Source organism: Salvelinus fontinalis, chromosome 38, assembly GCF_029448725.1.
Source record: "Salvelinus fontinalis isolate EN_2023a chromosome 38, ASM2944872v1, whole genome shotgun sequence".
In the NCBI taxonomy this organism is placed as follows: domain Eukaryota; kingdom Metazoa; phylum Chordata; class Actinopteri; order Salmoniformes; family Salmonidae; genus Salvelinus; species Salvelinus fontinalis.
In genome coordinates, this window is record NC_074702.1 from 1,355,114 (window position 1) to 1,377,741 (window position 22,628).

A 22,628-nucleotide genomic window follows, 5' to 3' on the forward strand; every position below is an offset into this window, starting at 1 on the left:
GGTAGCAGGCCCACACTCACCGTGGCCCCCCACTATCCTGCCCAGTGCACCGTAGCCCCCACTATCCTGCCCAGTGGGGTACCAGGCCCAGACTCACCGTGCCCCCCCACTATCCTGCCCAGTGGGTACCAGGCCCACACTCACCGTGCCCCCCCCCACTATCCTGCCCAGTGGGTACCAGGCCCACACTCACCGTGCCCCCCACTATCCTGCCCAGTGGGTACCAGGCCCAGACTCACCGTGCCCCCCACTATCCTGCCCAGTGGGTACCAGGCCCAGACTCACCGTGCCCCCCACTATCCTGCCCAGTGGGTACCAGGCCCAGACTCACCGTGCCCCCCACTATCCTGCCCAGTGGGTACCAGGCCCAGACTCACCGTGCCCCCCACTATCCTGCCCAGTGGGTACCAGGCCCAGACTCACCGTGCCCCCCACTATCCTGCCCAGTGGGTACCAGGCCCAGACTCACCGTGCCCCCCACTATCCTGCCCAGTGGGTACCAGGCCCAGACTCACCGTGCCCCCCACTATCCTGCCCAGTGGGTACCAGGCCCAGACTCACCGTGCCCCCCACTATCCTGCCCAGTGGGTACCAGGCCAACACTCACCGTGCCCCCCACTATCCTGCCCAGTGGGTACCAGGCCCAGACTCACCGTGCCCCCCACTATCCTGCCCAGTGGGTACCAGGCCCACACTCACCGTGCCCCCCACTATCCTGCCCAGTGGGTACCAGGCCCAGACTCACCGTGCCCCCCACTATCCTGCCCAGTGGGTACCAGGCCCAGACTCACCGTGCCCCCCACTATCCTGCCCAGTGGGTACCAGGCCCAGACTCACCGTGCCCCCCACTATCCTGCCCAGTGGGTACCAGGCCCAGACTCACCGTGCCCCCCACTATCCTGCCCAGTGGGTACCAGGCCCAGACTCACCGTGCCCCCCCCACTATCCTGCCCAGTGTGTACCAGGCCCAGACTCACCGTGCCCCCCACTATCCTGCCCAGTGGGTACCAGGCCAACACTCACCGTGCCCCCCACTATCCTGCCCAGTGTGTACCAGGCCCAGACTCACCGTGCCCCCCACTATCCTGCCCAGTGGGTACCAGGCCAACACTCACCGTGCCCCCCACTATCCTGCCCAGTGGGTACCAGGCCCTGTCATCGAACCAGTTGAGGAAGTCGTAGAAGCCATTGATGGTCAGATGGTGAGTAGATCTGTAGTTGAACCTGAAACACAGGAGACAGAGAGACACTGTTAGTACGATATACACACCACCACATCACCACTACTACACCACCACTACTACACCAGGAGACAGAGAGACACTGTTAGTACGATACACACCACCACATCACACAACCACTACTACACCACCACTACACTACCACTACTACACCAGGAGACAGAGAGACACTGTTAGTACGATATACACCACCACATCACAACACCACTACTACACCCCTACCACTACACAACCACATCACTACACCACACAGGAGACAGAGAGACACTGTTAGTACGATATACACACCACCACATCACAACACCACTACTACACCTCTACTACACCACTACTACATTACTTCTACACCACTACCACTACACAACCACATCACTACACCACCACTACTACACCACTACTACACCACCACTACTACACCACCACTACTACACCACCACTACTACACCACCACTACTACACCCCTACACCACCACCACTACACCACCACCACTACACCACCACTACTACACCACCACTACTACACCCCCACTACTACACCCCTACACCACCACCCCTACACCACCACCCCTACACCACCACTACTACACCCCTACACCACCACTACTACACCACCAGTACTACACCACCACTACTACACCCCTACACCACTACTACTACTACTACACTACACCACCACTACTACACCACCACTACTACACTACTACACCACCAGTACTACACCCCTACACCACCACTACTACACCACCACTACTACACCACCACCACTACTACTACACCACCACTACACCACCACTACTACACCCCTACACCACCACTACTACACCACCACTACTACACCCCTACACCACCACTACTACACCACCACTACTACACTACCACTACTACACCACCACTACACTACTACACCACCACTACTACACCACCACTACTACACCACCACCACCACTACTACACCACCACTACTACACTACAGCTACTACACTACAGCTACTACACCACCACTACTACACTACCACACCACCACCACTACACCACCACTACTACACCACCACTACTACACCACCACTACTACACCACCACTACTACACTACACCACCACTACTACACCACCACCACTAAACCATTACTACACCACCACTACACCACCACTACTACACCACCACTACTACACCCCTACACCACCACCCCTACACCACCACTACTACACCACCACTACTACATCACCACCACTACACTACTACACCACCACTATTACACCATCACTACTACACCACCACTACCAATACTACACCACCACTACTACACTACAGCTACTACACTACAGCTACTACACCACCACTACTATACCACCACCACTACACTACCACACCACCACTACTACACCACCACCACTACACCACCACTACTACACCACCACTACTACACCACCACTACTACACTACACCACCACTACTACACTACACCACCACTACTAAACTACACCACCACTACTACACCACTACTACTACACCACTACTACACCACCACTACTACACCACCACTACTACACTACTACACCACCACTACTACACCCCTACACCACCACTACACCACTACTACACCACCACCACTACTACACCACTACTACACTACCACTACTACACCACCACTACTACACTACACCACCACTACACCACCACCACTACTACACCACCACTACACCACCACTACTACACCACCACCACTACTACTACACCACCACCAGTACACCACCACTACGACAACTACTACAACACTACACCACCACAACACCACCACTACACCACCACCACTACTACACCACCATTACACCACCACTACTACACCACCACTACTACACCACCACCACTACACCACCACCACCACTACACCACTACTACTACACTACACCACACCACTACACCACTACTACAACACTACTGCAACACTACTACACTCCCAGAGGTTTTAGACAGAAAGCTGAACTACACTGACTCAACATCCAGCCATGGATGACTCAACAGTATGCTTGATGACTCAACAGTATGCTTGATGACTCAACAGTATGCCTGATGACTCAACAGTATGCTTGATGACTCAACAGTATGCTTGATGACTCAACAGTATGCCTGATGACTCAACAGTATGCTTGATGACTCAACAGTATGCTTGATGACTCAACAGTATGCTTGATGACTAAACAGTATGCTTGATGACTCAATAGTATGCTTCATGACTCAACATCCAGCTGTGAGTATACTTTATGACTCAACATTCAGCTGTGAGTATGCTTGACGACTCAACAGTATGCCTGGTGACTCAACAGTATGCTTGTTGATTCAACATCCAGCCATGAGTATACTTGATGACTCAACAGTATGCTTGATGACTCAACAGTATGCCTGGTGACTCAACAGTATGCCTGGTGACTCACCAGTATGCCTCGTGACTCACCATCCAGCTGTGAGTATGCTTGATGACTCAACAGTATGCCTGATGACTCAACATCCAGTCATGAGTATGACTGATGACTCAACATCCAGCCATGAGTATGACTGATGACTCAACAGTATGCCGTCAGATTCAAATGTCCCCCCACATTTCAGTACTCCAGCCTTCTGAGTCTACGTCAGATTAAAATGTCCCCCCACATTTCAGTACTCTAGCCTTCTGAGTCTACGTCAGACAGACCAACAGACAGAGGCTCTTCAGACTCCCATGAAGAATGAGAATGAACTAGACTAAACCCACACACACAATGGTAGTCTGGACATTAAACAATTCCCTATCTCTGTCGGACCGAATATCCTTGAGCTACAGAGACGCTGATATACAAGGAAAGCCTCTCTTTATTTATCTATCTGTACTTTCAACAAACGCTGCTGCATAGCCATATCAGTGTGTGTCCCTCTCTCCATAGACATAGATTTAGCTGTGTGTGTGTGTGTGTGTGTGTGTGTGTGTGTGTGTGTGTGTGTGTGTGTGTGTGTGTGTGTGTGTGTGTGTGTGTGTGTGTGTGTGTGTGTGTGTGTGTGTGTGTGTGTGTGTGTGTATCCATCTCTCCATAGACATAGATGTAGCTGTGTGTGTATGTCATAGCACCTTATGCTAATACTGTAAATCGTGATGCCACTTTGGAACCATGACATAAAGGAGTTGTCATTCCACGCGGGAGGTAACGTGAAGGTTGTTCCAAATAGGGGTACCTGAATTTATGTCCATTTTACTAAATAAAACAATTATTGGATTGTCAAGTTTTTTCTTTTTTTTCTTTAATTAAAATCCTTGGACCCAAAGAAGTGAACATATTTTAAATCCTATTTTACATTTATGGCTTCAATACTCCTCCAATCACAACGATAGTCTGCGGTCCATTGTTTTAAGTGAACACATTGGGTTGCTGCCCAGTACTACTTCTTCATATGAGGTAGTCCAAGACCTCCTGCTTTAGAAGGGGGAAGTGGAGAACATTCTATTAGACTCGAGGTCTTTCCATTCTGAATAAAGTTGGAGAGCAGGTCATTTCTTTTCTTAAAGAAGTTGAGACTGGAAAAGGCTTGGAATAAAAACATCAGCCTTGGAAAAATATATATTAATTTTGATTACGTTGACCCAACCTTACATAGAAACATCGAGAGTTCTCCATCTCTGAACATCAGATTCAATCTTATCTAAAAAAAAAAAGAAGAGGAGTTGATTTTACAGGCCTCCTATTTACAGGCCTCCTATTTTACAGGCCTCCTATTTTACAGGCCTCCTATTTTACAGGCCTCCTATGTACTGAGGAAGGGAGGCTGAGGAAGGGAGGCTGAGGAAGGGAGGCTGAGGGAGGGAGGCTGAGGGAGGGAAGCTGAGGAAGGGAGGCTGAGGAAGGGAGACTGAGGAAGGGAGGCTGAGGAAGGGAGGCTGAGGAAGGGAGGCTGAGGAAGGGAGGCTGAGGAAGGGAGGCTGAGGAAGGGAGGCTGAGGGAGGGAGGCTGAGGAAGGGAGGCTGAGGAAGGGAGGCTGAGGAAGGGAGGCTGAGGGAGGGAGGCTGAGGAAGGGAGGCTGAGGAAGGGAGGCTGAGGAAGGGAGGCTGAGGAAGGGAGGCTGAGGAAGGGAGGCTGAGGAAGGGAGGCTGAGGAAGGGAGGCTGAGGAAGGGAGACTGAGGGAGGAGACAGAGTAGACTGAGCAGTCAACATGAAAGCAATGAAGTTGAATTCTTTCCTCTCTGGTAACGGGCACCGTTCCATTAGCTCTCTCTCCCCCCCATCTCTCCCCCCCATCTCTCCCCCCCCATCTCTCCCCCCCATCTCTCCCCCCCATCTCCCCCCCCCCATCTCTCTCCCTCCATCTCTCTCCCTCCATCTCTCTCCCTCCATCTCTCCCCCCATCTCTCCCCCCATCTCTCCCTCTATCTCTCCCTCTATCTCTCCGCCCATATCTCCCTCCATCTCTCCCAAAGTCCCCTCTGGTTTTAGTAAAAACTCCATTTCACACCCCATGAAGATATATGAAATGTTTCATTGATCTGCAGCAGGCTGGAACCACTGTTTGTTAGTGGGGAGAGACGGAGAGACGTGAGAGAAGAGAAGAGAGATCTGCAGCAGGCTGGAACCACTGTTTGTTAGTGGGGAGAGACGGAGAGACGTGAGAGAAGAGAAGAGAGATCTGCAGCAGGCTGGAACCACTGTTTGTTAGTGGGGAGAGACAGAGAGAAGTAAGAGAAGAGAGGGAGGTGGGGAGTGTCAGGGAGGCAGGGGAGGGAGGGTGTACGGGGAGACAGAGGAGGGGAGGGAGGGTGTAGGGGGAGACAGAGGAGAGGAAGTATGGTGTAGGGGTGTAGGGGGAGACAGAGGAGAGGAAGTATGGTGTAGGGGTATAGGGGGAGGCAGAGGAGGGGAGGGAGGGTGTAGGGGGAGACAGAGGAGGGGAGGGAGGGTGAAGGGGCAGACAGAGGAGGGGAGGGAGGGTGAAGGGGCAGACAGAGGAGGGGAGGGAGGGTGAAGGGGGAGACAGAGGAGGGGACGTATGGTGTAGGGGTGTAGGGGGAGACAGAGGAGGGGAGGGAGGGTGAAGGGGGAGACAGAGGAGGGGAGGGAGGGTGAAGGGGGAGACAGAGGAGGGGAGGGAGGGTGAAGGGGGAGACAGAGGAGGGGAGGGAGGGTGTAGGGGGAGACAGAGGAGGGGAGGGAGGGTGAAGGGGGAGACAGAGGAGGGGAGGGAGGGTGTAGGGGGAGACAGAGGAGGGGAGGGAGGGTGTAGGGGGAGACAGAGGAGGGGAGGGAGGGTGTAGGGGGAGACAGAGGAGGGGAGGGAGGGTGTAGGGGGAGACAGAGGAGGGGAGGGAGGGTGTAGGGGGAGACAGAGGAGGGGAGGGAGGGTGTAGGGGGAGACAGAGGAGGGGAGGGAGGGTGAAAGGGGAGACAGAGGAGGGGAGGGAGGGGGTAGGGGGAGACAGAGGAGGGGAGGGAGGGTGAAGGGGGAGACAGAGGAGGGGAGGGAGGGGGTAGGGGGAGACAGAGGAGGGGAGGGAGGGTGTAGGGGGAGACAGAGGAGGGGAGGGAGGGGGTAGGGGGAGACAGAGGAGGGAGGGAGGGTGTAGGGGGAGACAGAGGAGGGGAGGGAGGGTAATAACAGTGTATGGTGGAAGCAGAGTTGTTCCTCTCTCTCTCTCTGACGAGGATGTACTAAGCCTCTGAGTCAGTCTCTAAACATGCAGACACAGGATGAGGAGAAGAGACAGGAGTCTTTTGGAGGACGAGAGTTGAAGGGGCCAGGGTGGAAGAGTTGAAGAGGACGGGGTGGAAGAGTTGAAGGGGACGGGGTGGAAGAGTTGAAGGGGACAGGGTGGAAGAGTTGAAGGGGACGGGGTGGAAGAGTTGAAGGGGACGGGGTGGAAGAGTTGAAGGGGACAGGGTGGAAGAGTTGAAGGGGACAGGGTGGAAGAGTTGAAGGGGTCAGGGTGGAAGAGTTGAAGGGGACAGGGTGGAAGAGTTGAAGGGGACAGGGTGGAAGAGTTGAAGGGGACAGGGTGGAAGAGTTGAAGGGGACAGGGTGGAAGAGTTGAAGGGGACAGGGTGGAAGCGTTGAAGGGGACAGGGTGGAAGAGTTGAAGGGGACAGGGTGGAAGAGTTGAAGGGGACAGGGTGGAAGAGTTGAAGGGGACGGGGTGGAAGAGTTGAAGAGGACGGGGTGGAAGAGTTGAAGGGGACAGGGTGGAAGAGTTGAAGGGGACAGGGTGGAAGAGTTGAAGGGGACAGGGTGGAAGAGTTGAAGATATGATGCTAAGGATGTTGGTAAATTGATGAAGAACCCATTATCACAATACCTTAGGATAGAGGGAGAGACAAAGAGACTAGAGAGAGGGAGACACGAGAGAAAGAGAGAGAGAGACTAGAGAGGGAGAATGAGAGAGAGGAGAGTGAGTGAGTGAGTGAGTGAGTGAGTGAGTGAGTGAGCTTAAAGACTATCAGAACCCACTGGATTCTCCAATTACCTTGAATGAGCTACAGGACAAAATAAAAACCCTCCGACCCAAAAAAGCCTGTGGTGTTGATGGTATTATCATTGAAATGATCAAATATACAGACAACAAATTCCAATTGGCTATACTAAAACTCTAAAACGCTATACTAAAACACCATCCTCAGCTCTGGCATCTTCCCTAATATTTGGAACCAAGGACTGATCACCACAATCCACAAAAGTGGAGACAAATTTGACCCCAATAACTACCGTGGAATATGCATCAACAGCAACCCTGGGAAAATCCTCTGCATTATCATTCACAGCAGACTCGTACATTTCCTCAGTGATAACAATGTACTGTGCAAATGACCATAGGACAGACCACGTATTCACCCTGCACACCTTAACTGAAAAACAAACAAACCACAACAAAGGCAAAGTCTTCTCATGCTTTGTTGATTTCTAAAAAGCCTTCGACTCAATTAGGCATGAGGGTCTGCTATACAAATTGATGGAAAGTGGTGTTGGGGGTAAAACAAAAGACATTATAAAAGCCATGTACACAAACAACAAGTATGTGGTTAAAATAGGGAAAAAACACTCTTACCACAGGGCCGTGGGGTGAGACAGGGCCGTGGGGTGAGACAGGGCCGTGGGGTGAGACAGGGCCGTGGGGTGAGACAGGGCCGTGGGGTGAGACAGGGCCGGGGGGTGAGACAGGGCCGTGGGGTGAGACAGGGCCGGGCGGTGAGACAGGGCCGGGGGGTGAGACAGGGCCGGGGGGTGAGACAGGGCCGGGGGGTGAGACAGGGCCGGGGGGTGAGACAGGGCCGGGGGGTGAGACAGGGCCGGGCGGTGAGACAGGGCCGGGCGGTGAGACAGGGCCGGGGGGTGAGACAGGGCCGGGGGGTGAGACAGGGCCGGGGGGTGAGACAGGGCCGGGGGGTAGACAGGGCCGGGGGGTGAGACAGGGCCGGGGGGTGAGACAGGCCCGTGGGGTGAGACAGGGCCGGGGGGTGAGACAGGGCCGGGGGGTGAGACAGGGCCGGGGGGTGAGACAGGGCCGGGGGGTGAGACAGGGCCGGGGGGTGAGACAGGGCCGGGGGGTGAGACAGGGCCGTGGGGTGAGACAGGGATGCAGCTTAAGCCCCACGCTCTTCAACATATATATCAACGAATTGGCGCGGGCACTAGAACAGTCTGCAGCACCCGGTCTCACCCTACTAGAATCCGAAGTCAAATGTCTACTGTTTGCTGATGATCTGGTGCTTCTGTCACCAACCAAGGAGGGCCTACAGCAGCACCTAGATCTTCTGCACAGATTCTGTCAGACCTGGGCCCTGAGACAAAAATAATGGTGTTCCAAAATAGGTAAAATTGCCAGGACCCTAAATAATCCATCTAGACACCGTTGCCCTAGAGCACACAAAAAAATGATACATACTTCGGCCTAAACATCAGGTAACTTCCACAAAGCTGTGAACGATCTGAGAGACAAGGCCTTCTATGCCATCAAAAGGAACATTATCAAAAGGACATTATATGATCTGGCAAAAAATATTTGAGGTCTGGGGTCCGCTCACTAACCAAGAATTCACAAAATGGGACAAACACTAAATTCAGACTCTGAATTATGCCGATACCCGTTAATTATCAAAATCCAGAAAAGATACGTTAAATTCTACAACCACCTAAAAGGAAGCGATTCCCAAACCTTCTATAACAAAGCCATCACCTACAGAGAGATGAACCTGGAGAAGAGTCCCCTAAGCAAGCTGGTCCTGGGGCTCTGTTCACAAACACAAACACACCCCACAGAGCCCCAGGACAAAAGCACAATTAGACCCAACCAAATCATGAGAAAACAAAAAGATAATTACTTGACACATTGGAAAGAATTAACAAAAAAACAGAGCAAACTAGAATGCTATTTGGCCCTAAACAGAGAGTACACAATGGCAGAATACCTGACCACTGTGACTGACCCAAACTTAAGGAAAGCTTTGACTATGTACAGACTCAGTCAGCATTGCTATTGAGAAAGGCCGCCGTAGGCAGACCTGGCTCTCAAGAGAAGACAGGCTATGTGCTCACTGCCCACAAAATGAGGTGGAAACTGAGCTGCACTTCCTAACCTCCTGCCAAATGTATGACCATATTAGAGAGACATATTTCCCTCAGATCACACAGATCCACAAAGAATTTAAAAACAAACCCAATTTTGATAAACTCCCATATCTACTGGGTGAAATACCACAGTGTTCCATCACAGCAGCAAGATTTGTGACCTGTTGCCACAAGAAAAGGGCAACCAGTGAAGAACAAACACCATTGTAAATACAACCCATATTTAAGTTTATTTATTTTCCCTTTTGTACTTTAGCCATTTGTACATCGTTACAACATTGTATATAGACATAATATGACATTTGTAATGTCTTTATTGTTTTGGAACGTATGTGAGTGTAATGTTTACTGTTCACTTTTATTGTTTATTTCACTTTTGTTTATTATCTACTTCACTTGCTTTGGCAACGTAAACATATGTTTCCCATGGCAATAAAGCCCTTCGATTGAATTGAGAGACGACGGTATGAGGACAAAGAAAGAGACGAGAATATGAAGATAGAAACGAGAGAGACGAAAGTATGAGAGTGTGAGAAAGAGAGAAAAAAAGAGTTCACTCTCCCAGCTCTATATCCGACCGGGCCATCTGGTAAAGCAGAGTTCACCCTCAAAGCTCTATATCCGACCGGGCCATCTGGTAAAGCAGAGTTCACCCTCACAGCTCTATATCCGACCGGGCCATCTGGTGAAGCAGAGTTCACCCTCCCAGCTCTATATCCGACCGGGCCATCTGGTAAAGCAGAGTTCACCCTCACAGCTCTATATCCGACCGGGCCATCTGGTGAAGCAGAGTTCACCCTCCCAGCTCTATATCCGACCGGGCCATCTGGTAAAGCAGAGTTCACCCTCACAGCTCTATATCCGACCGGGCCATCTGGTAAAGCAGAGTTCACCCTCCCAGCTCTATATCCGACCGGAACATCTGGTAAAGCAGAGTTCACCCTCACAGCTCTATATCCGACCGGGCCATCTGGTAAAGCAGAGTTCACCCTCACAGCTCTATATTCGACCGGGCCATCTGGTAAAGCAGAGTTCACCCTCACAGCTCTATATCCGACCGGGCCATCTGGTGAAGCAGAGTTCACTCTCCCAGCTCTATATCCGACCGGGCCATCTGGTATAGCAGAGTTCACTCTCCCAGCTCTATATCCGACCGGGCCATCTGGTAAAGCAGAGTTCACCCTCCCAGCTCTATATCCGACTGGGCCATCTGGTAAAGCAGAGTTCACCCTCACAGCTCTATATCCGACCGGGCCATCTGGTAAAGCAGAGTTCACTCTCCCAGCTCTATATCCGACCGGGCCATCTGGTAAAGCAGAGTTCACTCTCCCAGCTCTATATCCGACCGGGCCATCTGGTAAAGCAGAGTTCACTCTCCCAGCTCTATATCCGACCGGGCCATCTGGTGAAGCAGAGTTCACTCTCCCAGCTCTATATCCGACCGGGCCATCTGGTAAAGCAGAGTTCACTCTCCCAGCTCTATATCCGACCGGGCCATCTGGTAAAGCAGAGTTCACTCTCCCAGCTCTATATCCGACCGGGCCATCTGGTGAAGCAGAGTTCACTCTCCCAGCTCTATATCCGACCGGGCCATCTGGTAAAGCAGAGTTCACTCTCCCAGCTCTATATCCGACCGGGCCATCTGGTAAAGCAGAGTTCACCCTCACAGCTCTATATCTGACCGGGCCATCTGGTAAAGCAGAGTTCACCCTCACAGCTCTATATCCGACCGGGCCATCTGGTATAGGAGAGTTCACTCTCCCAGCTCTATATCCGACCGGGCCATCTGGTAAAGCAGAGTTCACCCTCACAGCTCTATATCCGACCGGGCCATCTGAGGATGGATAGTTAATGACCTCAGCCAGGTCACTAACCCACATCCGCAGAGTACGACCCTGCCTCACACAGGAAGCGGAGCAGGTCCTAATCCAGGCACTTGTCATCTCCCGTCTGGATTACTGCAACTCGCTGTTGGCTGGGCTCCCTGCCTGTGCCATTAAACCCCTACAACTCATCCAGAACGCCGCAGCCCGTCTGGTGTTCAACCTTCCCAAGTTCTCTCATGTCACCCCGCTCCTCCGCTCTCTCCACTGGCTTCCAGTTGAAGCTCGCATCCGCTACAAGACCATGGTGCTTGCCTACGGAGCTGTGAGGGGAACGGCACCTCAGTACCTCCAGGCTCTGATCAGGCCCTACACCCAAACAAGGGCACTGCGTTCATCCACCTCTGGCCTGCTCGCCTCCCTACCACTGAGGAAGTACAGTTCCCGCTCAGCCCAGTCAAAACTGTTCGCTGCTCTGGCCCCCCAATGGTGGAACAAACTCCCTCACGACGCCAGGACAGCGGAGTCAATCACCACCTTCCGGAGACACCTGAAACCCCACCTCTTTAAGGAATACCTAGGACAGGATAAAGCAATCCTTCTGACCCCCCCCCCCCCCCCCCCTTAAAAGATCTTGATGCACTATTGTAAAGTGGCTGTTCCACTGGATGTCATAAGGTGAATGCACCAATTTGTAAGTCGCTCTGGATAAGAGCGTCTGCTAAATGACTTAAATGTAAATGTAAATGTTGTCTGACTGGAACACTAACCCACCACCATGTTGTCTGACTGGAACACTAACCCACCACCATGTTGTCTAACTGGAACACTAACCCACCAACATGTTGTCTGACTGGAACACTAACCCACCAACATGTTGTCTGACTGGAACACTAACCCACCAACATGTTGTCTGACTGGAACACTAACCCACCAACATGTTGTCTGACTGGAACACTAACCCACCAACATGTTGTCTGACTGGAACACTAACCCACCAACATGTTGTCTGACTGGAACACTAACCCACCAACATGTTGTCTGACTGGAACACTAACCCAACACCATGTTGTCTGACTGGAACACTAACCCACCATGTTGTCTGACTGGAACACTAACCCACCACCATGTTGTCTGACTGGAACACTAACCCACCACCATGTTGTCTGACTGGAACACTAACCCACCACCATGTTGTCTGACTGGAACACTAACCAACCAACATGTTGTCTGACTGGAACACTAACCCACCATGTTGTCTGACTGGAACACTAACCCACCACCATGTTGTCTGACTGGAACACTAACCCACCATGTTGTCTGTCTGGAACACTAACCCACCACCATGTTGTCTGACTGGAACACTAACCCACCACCATGTTGTCTAACTGGAACACTAACCCACCAACATGTTGTCTGACTGGAACACTAACCCACCACCATGTTGTCTGACTGGAACACTAACCCACCAACATGTTGTCTGACTGGAACACTAACCCACCAACATGTTGTCTGACTGGAACACTAACCCACCATGTTGTCTAACTGGAACACTAACCCACCATGTTGTCTGACTGGAACACTAACCCACCAACATGTTGTCTGACTGGAACACTAACCCACCAACATGTTGTCTGACTGGAACACTAACCCACCACCATGTTGTCTGACTGGAACACTAACCCACCAACATGTTGTCTGACTGGAACACTAACCCACCACCATGTTGTCTGACTGGAACACTAACCCACCATGTTGTCTGACTGGAACACTAACCCACCACCATGTTGTCTGACTGGAACACTAACCCACCATGTTATCTGACTGGAACACTAACCCACCACCATGTTGTCTGACTGGAACACTAACCCACCAACATGTTGTCTGACAGGAACACTAACCCACCACCATGTTGTCTGACTGGAACACTAACCCACCACCATGTTGTCTGACTGGAACACTAACATACCAACATGTCTGACTGGAACACTAACCCACCACCATGTTGTCTGACTGGAACACTAACCCACCACCATGTTGTCTGACTGGAACACTAACCCACCAACATGTTGTCTGACTGGAACACTAACCCACCACCATGTTGACTGACTGGAACACTAACCCACCACCATGTTGTCTGACTGGAACACTAACCCACCACCATGTTGTCTGACTGGAACACTAACCCACCACCATGTTGTCTGACTGGAACACTAACCCACCAACATGTCTGACTGGAACACTAACCCACCAACATGTCTGACTGGAACACTAACCCACCAACATGTTGTCTGACTGGAACACTAACCCACCACCATGTTGTCTGACTGGAACACTAACCCACCACCATGTTGTCTGACTGGAACACTAACCCACCACCATGTTGTCTGACTGGAACACTAACCCACCACCATGTTGTCTGACTGGAACACTAACCCACCACCATGTTGTCTGACTGGAACACTAACCCACCACCATGTTGTCTGACTGGAACACTAACCCACCACCATGTTGTCTGACTGGAACACTAACCCACCACCATGTTGTCTGACTGGAACACTAACCCACCACCATGTTGTCTGACTGGAACACTAACCCACCAACATGTCTGACTGGAACACTAACCCACCACCATGTTGTCTGACTGGAACACTAACCCACCAACATGTTGTCTGACTGGAACACTAACCCACCACCATGTTGTCTGACTGGAACACTAACCCACCACCATGTTGTCTGATTGGAACACTAACCCACCACCATGTTGTCTGACTGGAACACTAACCCACCACCATGTTGTCTGACTGGAACACTAACCCACCACCATGTTGTCTGACTGGAACACTAACCCACCACCATGTTGTCTGACTGGAACACTAACCCACCACCATGTTGTCTGACTGGAACACTAACCCACCACCATGTTGTCTGACTGGAACACTAACCCACCAACATGTCTGACTGGAACACTAACCCACCAACATGTCTGACTGGAACACTAACCCACCAACCCTGTTGTCTGACTGGAACACTAACCCACCACCATGTTGTCTGACTGGAACACTAACCCACCACCATGTTGTCTGACTGGAACACTAACCCACCACCATGTTGTCTGACTGGAACACTAACCCACCATGTTGTCTGACTGGAACACTAACCCACCAACATGTCTGACTGGAACACTAACCCACCAACATGTCTGACTGGAACACTAACCCACCAACATGTTGTCTGACTGGAACACTAACCCACCACCATGTTGTCTGACTGGAACACTAACCCACCAACATGTTGTCTGACTGGAACACTAACCCACCACCATGTTGTCTGACTGGAACACTAACCCACCACCATGTTGTCTGACTGGAACACTAACCCACCATGTTGTCTGACTGGAACACTAACCCACCAACATTTCTGACTGGAACACTAACCCACCACCATGTTGTCTGACTGGAACACTAACCCACCAACATGTTGTCTGACTGGAACACTAACCCACCACCATGTTGTCTGACTGGAACACTAACCCACCAACATGTTGTCTGACTGGAACACTAACCCACCACCATGTTGTCTGACTGGAACACTAACCCACCATCATGTTGTCTGACTGGAACACTAACCCACCAACATGTTGTCTGACTGGAACACTAACCCACCAACATGTTGTCTGGCTGGAACACTAACCCACCACCATGTTGTCTGACTGGAACACTAACCCACCAACATGTTGTCTGACTGGAACACTAACCCACCACCATGTTGTCTGACTGGAACACTAACCCACCACCATGTTGTCTGACTGGAACACTAACCCACCACCATGTTGTCTGACTGGAACACTAACCCACCACCATGTTGTCTGACTGGAACACTAACCCACCACCATGTTGTCTGACTGGAACACTAACCCAACACCATGTTGTCTGACTGGAACACTAACCCACCACCATGTTGTCTGACTGGAACACTAACCCTCCACCATGTTGTCTGACTGGAACACTAACCCACCAACATGTTGTCTGACTGGAACACTAACCCACCACCATGTTGTCTGACTGGAACACTAACCCACCAACATGTTGTCTGACTGGAACACTAACCCAACACCATGTTGTCTGACTGGAACACTAACCCACCACCATGTTGTCTGACTGGAACACTAACCCACCACCATGTTGTCTGACTGGAACACTAACCCAACACCATGTTGTCTGACTGGAACACTAACCCACCACCATGTTGTCTGACTGGAACACTAACCCACCACCATGTTGTCTGACTGGAACACTAACCCAACACCATGTTGTCTGACTGGAACACTAACCCACCACCATGTTGTCTGACTGGAACACTAACCCACCACCATGTTGTCTGACTGGAACACTAACCCACCAACATGTTGTCTGACTGGAACACTAACCCACCACCATGTTGTCTGACTGGAACACTAACCCACCAACATGTTGTCTGACTGGAACACTAACCCACCACCATGTTGTCTGACTGAAACACTAACCCACCACCATGTTGTCTGACTGGAACACTAACCCACCATGTTGTCTGACTGGAACACTAACCCACCACCATGTTGTCTGTCTGGAACACTAACCCACCACCATGTTGTCTGACTGGAACACTAACCCACCAACATGTTGTCTGACTGGAACACTAACCCACCACCATGTTGTCTGACTGGAACACTAACCCACCACCATGTTGTCTGACTGGAACACTAACCCACCAACATGTTGTCTGACTGGAACACTAACCCACCACCATGTTGTCTGACTGGAACACTAACCCACCAACATGTTGTCTGACTGGAACACTAACCCAACACCATGTTGTCTGACTGGAACACTAACCCACCACCATGTTGTCTGACTGGAACACTAACCCACCACCATGTTGTCTGACTGGAACACTAACCCAACACCATGTTGTCTGACTGGAACACTAACCCACCACCATGTTGTCTGACTGGAACACTAACCCACCACCATGTTGTCTGACTGGAACACTAACCCAACACCATGTTGTCTGACTGGAACACTAACCCACCAACATGTTGTCTGACTGGAACACTAACCCACCAACATGTTGTCTGACTGGAACACTAACCCACCACCATGTTGTCTGACTGGAACACTAACCCACCACCATGTTGTCTGACTGGAACACTAACCCACCACCATGTTGTCTGACTGGAACACTAACCCACCATGTTGTCTGACTGGAACACTAACCCACCATGTTGTCTGACTGGAACACTAACCCACCACCATGTTGTCTGACTGGAACACTAACCCACCAACATGTTGTCTGACTGAAACACTAACCCACCAACATGTTGTCTGACTGGAACACTAACACAGACATCTAGAGAAGAGCACAACACATCTGCTTCCCAAATGGCACCCTATTCCCTAGTACACTACTTTAAATATGGAACAGGGTGCTATTTGGTACGCCCCCATGGGCTCTCAAATCAGGCTCGACTTATTCTGCTTCTCTCGCCTGGTGTCTGGACTTTTCAAAGTCTGCAGCAACAAAACGCTCCAGTTGTTTTCTACTTTGGTTCGCTGTAATTAAAACCACAGCCCCTCCTGCTGCCCTGCCAAGAGCCACCGCTGTCTGGGTATTAAGAGGTTCCGTTCAGACGTCCTCTCTGGAGGAACATGAGGACCTAGGTCCTACATGTCGTCATTAAAGAGCATCACAGACACCAGAAACAGGGAAATGGTGATGCTAGTCCACTATGTATCCTCTCTGCTTGCATTACACCTGCATTACACCTGCATTACACCTGTATTACACCTGCATTACACCTGCATTACACCTGCATTACACCTGCATCACACCTGCATCACACCTGCATCACACCTGTATCACACCTGTATCACACCTGTATCACACCTGCATCACACCTGTATTACACCTGCATCACACCTGTATTACACCTGCATCACACCTGCATCACACCTGTATGACACCTGTATGACACCTGTATTACACCTGCATTACACCTGCATTACACCTGTATTACGCCTGTATTACACCTGCATCACACCTGTATTACACCTGCATCACACCTGCATCACACCTGTATGACACCTGCATTACACCTGCATCACACCTGCGTCACACCTGCGTCACACCTGCATGACACCTGCGTTACACCTGCGTTACACCTGCGTCACACCTGCGTCACACCTGCGTCACACCTGCGTACACCTGCGTTACACCTGCGTTACACCTGCGTTACACCTGCATTACGCCTGCATTACGCCTGCATCACGCCTGCATCACGCCTGCATCACGCCTGCATCACACCTGCATCACACCTGCATCACACCTGCATCACACCTGCATCACACCTGCATCACACCTGCATTACACCTGCATTACACCTGCATTACACCTGCATTACACCTGCATTACACCTGCATTACACCTGTATTACACCTGTATTACACCTGTATTACACCTGCATTACACCTGTATTACACCTGCATTACACCTGCATTACACCTGTATTACACCTGTATTACACCTGCATTACACCTGCATCACACCTGTATTACACCTGCGTCACACCTGCGTCACACCTGCATTACACCTGCATTACACCTGCATTACACCTGTATTACACCTGTATTACACCTACATTACACCTGCATTACACCTGTATTACACCTGCATTACACCTGTATTACACCTGCATTACACCTGTATTACACCTGTATTACACCTGTATTACACCTGCATTACACCTGTATTACACCTGTATTACACCTGTATTACACCTGCATTACACCTGCATCACACCTGCATCACACCTGCATCACACCTGCATTACACCTGCGTCACACCTGCATTACACCTGCATCACACCTGTATTACACCTGCATCACACCTGCATTACACCTGCATCACACCTGCATCACATCTGCATTACACCTGTTTTACACCTGCATTACACCTGTATTACACCTTTATTACACCTGCATCACACCTGCATCACACCTGTATTACACCTGCATTACACCTGCATTACACCTGCATCACACCTATATTACACCTGCATCACACCTGCATCACACCTGCATCACACCTGCATTACACCTGCATCACACCTGTATCACACCTGTATCACACCTGTATCACACCTGCATTACACCTGCATTACACCTGTATTACACCTGCATTACACCTGCATCACACCTGTATCACACCTGTATTACACCTGCATTACACCTGCATCACACCTGTATTACACCTGCATTACACCTGTATTACACCTGCATTACACCTGCATCACACCTGTATTACACCTGCATTACACCTGCATTACACCTGTATTACACCTGCATTACACCTGCATTATACCTGTATCACACCTGCATCACACCTGCATCACATCTGCATCACACCTGCATTACACCTGTATTACACCTGCATCACACCTGCATCACACCTGCATCACACCTGCATCACACCTGTATTACACCTGCATTACACCTGCATCACACCTTTATCACACCTGTATCACACCTGCATCATACCTGTATTACACCTGCATCACACCTGTATTACACCTGTATTACACCTGCATTACACCTGTATTACACCTGCATTACACCTGCATCACACCTGTATTACACCTGTATCACACCTGTATTACACCTGCATTACACCTGCATTACACCTGCATTACACCTGTATTACACCTGCATTACACCTGCATTACACCTGTATTACACCTGCATTACACCTGCATTACACCTGCATTACACCTGCATTACACCTGCATTACACCTGCATTACACCTGCATTACACCTGCGTTACACCTGCGTCACACCTGCATTACACTTGCATTACACCTGTATTACACCTGCATTACACCTGTATTACACCTGTATTACACCTGCATTACACCCGTATTACACCCGTATTACACCCGCATTACACCCGCATTACACCCGCATTACACCCGTATTACAGCTGTATTACACCTGCATCACACCTGTATTACACCTGCATTACACCTGCATTACACCTGCATTACACCTGCATTACACCTGCATTACACTTGCATTACACCTGTATTACACCTGCATTACACCTGTATTACACCTGCATTACACCTGCATTACACCTGCATTACACCTGTATTACACCTGCATTACACTTGCATTACACCTGCATTACACCTGCATTACACCTGTATTACACCTGCATTACACCTGTATTACACCTGCATTACACCTGTATTACACCTGCATCACACCTGCATTACACCTGCATTACACCTGCATTACACCTGTATTACACCTGTATTACACCTGCATCACACCTGGTTTCATGTCAACCTGTCTCCTCTCAGACTGTCTCCTCTCAGACTCTCTCCTCTCAGACGGTCTACTCTCAGACTGTCTCCTCTCCTCTCATACTGTCTCCTCTCATACTATCTCCTCTCATACTGTCTCCTCTCATACTATCTCTTCTCAGACTGTCTCCTCTCAGACTCTCTCCTCTCAGACGGTCTACTCTCAGACTGTCTCCGCTCCTCTCATACTGTCTCCTCTCATACTGTCTCCTCTCATACTATCTCCTCTCAACCTGTCTCCTCTCAGACTCTCTCCTCTCAGACGGTCTACTCTCAGACTGTCTCCTCTCCTCTCATACTGTCTCCTCTCAGACTGTCTCCTCTCATACTATCTCCTCTCAGACGGTCTCCTCTCAGACGGTCTCCTCTCAGACGGTCTACTCTCAGACTGTCTCCTCTCCTCTCATACTGTCTCCTCTCAGACTGTCTCTTCTCAGACTGTCTCCTCTCAGACTGTCTCTTCTCAGACTGTAGCCCCTCATACGGTCTCCTCTCAGACTGTCTCCTCTCAGACTGTCTCCTCTCAGACTGTCTCTTCTCATACTGTCTCTTCTCATACTGTCTCTTCTCATACTGTCTCCTCTCATACTGTCTCTTCTCATACTGTCTCCTCTCATACTGTCTCCTCTCAGACAGTCTCCTCTCCTCTCAGACTGTCTCCTCTCATACTGTCTCCTCTCCTCTCAGACTGTCTCCTCTCCTCTCATACTGTCTCCTCTCATACTGTCTCCTCTCATACTGTCTCCTCTCATACTGTCTCCTCTCAGATGGTCTCCTCTCAGATGGTCTCCTCTCAGATGGTCTCCTCTCAGATGGTCTCCTCTCCTCTAATACTGTCTCCTCTCAGACGGTCTCCTCTCATACTGTCTCCTCTCATACTGTCTCCTCTCATACTGTCTCCTCTCATACTGTCTCCTCTCATACTGTCTCCTCTCAGACTCTCTCCTCTCAGACTCTCTCCTCTCCTCTCAGACGGTCTCCTCTCCTCTCAGACGGTCTCCTCTCAGACTGTCTCCTCTCATACTGTCATAGACTAAATGCATTATTCTCCTCTCACTAACAGACTGTTACCCCACTCGTCTTGCAGCAAAAGTCAGAGCTGTCAAACTCTCCATGTAACACAGAGTCCTTCAGTGACTCCCAAATGGCACCCTATTCCACATGTAGTGCAATACGGTAGGTGTCAGTCATTTGATTTATAGCCTATAGACATGGCCATGTTATACAAGTCAAAATGCATATTTCTGCCTATGGCCGAATAGTCTATTATTACTCTACCCGGGAAGAAACCGCCAACTGTAAACGTCTAGTTGTTATGTAAGATCTTGCCAAACAGTTGGATAACAAATGAGGAAATGCATAGAGATAGGCTAGGTAGGCTATTGGCTACTCTTCAGTCTGCAGCTTCTTGTTTCCGGGTTCAATCCGCTGTGTCACTCACACCGCACCATTGTCATTGTCCTCTTTTAAGAAGACCCACCGATCCGACATGCACACAATTACTGTCACAGTGTTTCATCACACAGGAACTACTACAGAGGATAACGTGGCTGAGTTGATACAAATGTTTCGCTGCTCTGTCTGCTGTGTTGCCAAACATGATATCAGAGCTAGATCAATGATAGCAGCATATTTCCACTAGCGCGGTAGTTGGGCTACATTCTCCGTTACTGTTGCTGTTTACTCACCAAGGGTCAAACTCGTGAATGATGCTCTCAAATCGGATGACAGCGAAGAGCCTGGCACTGAAACCAGCAAGCCAGGCCAGAAACAGGATGGTGAACGATAGTAAGGACTGCCAGCCTGCCGGATGAGCTATCCCGGTGGAGAGAGCTCCCGTGGTACTGCTACCGACGTTCCCCGCTGGACTGGTCCGTCCATTCCCAGAGAACGAAGCTCCGATATTCGCAGCAGAAGCTTTGTGCTTGCTATCGGAAACAGAGTGATGTTCCGCCATATTCTACGCCAGCCCCCCCGGTTGTAGGCAGATCTGATAGGAAAGAGAGAAATCCCCCTCCTGCTGCCACGCTCCTCTGTCGAAGACCCTCACACCCTATCTGCACCTCTCGTTTTACTTCCAATGACCTACGGTGCACCAGAACACTATCCTTGGTATAACCGGACCGCTAATTCAAACCAAGTTCCCCCGGTGGAGTCGCATAGCAAGCCGGGGTTGTAGTACCGCAGTAGCACACGCGAACCGACTAGCTGCTCCTCCTTGGAAGTTGGTGTCAGCGCAGGCGCACCGAGGAGAGCGGGACCAGGAAGAGAGCTCAGCCTCTCACAACCAGACAGGTTTCGACTGGACAGGTCCACAGCGCTTGTCATAACACCAATCACAAGAGAGAATGTACAGACTGACAGGGACAGTAAACCAATGGGATGGGATTCACACCGGAAAAGTCGTAGCATCCGTGTGGAGGATAGCGCACAAGAAAGTCCACCAATCATATGTCTAGGATATAATATCGGACTGAAAATATAGCCAATCCGCTATCAACAGCGCGGGATCGGTTTCACGGAAGAAGCCAATGAAATAAATGAAATCCGCGAGACATGCCTGCCACCAGAGTGTATACCACAGCAGCGTC

General features: G+C 50.5%; 1 protein-coding gene across 1 annotated transcript in view; it reads right to left on the reverse strand.

Annotated features, from left to right (window-relative positions):
* Positions 1-22,326, reverse strand: part of LOC129837089 (dolichyl-diphosphooligosaccharide--protein glycosyltransferase subunit STT3B-like) — a 49,406-nt gene extending 27,080 nt beyond the window's left edge. Inside the window, exons 1-2 of the mRNA XM_055903003.1 lie at positions 21,726-22,326; positions 1,116-1,224 (exon numbers count right to left, since the gene is read on the reverse strand). Coding sequence (XP_055758978.1) covers positions 1,116-1,224; positions 21,726-21,994 — 378 coding nt within the window. The 5' untranslated portion in view covers positions 21,995-22,326. The remainder of the gene's footprint in view (positions 1-1,115; positions 1,225-21,725) is intronic.
* Positions 22,327-22,628: the final 302 nt, after the last annotated feature.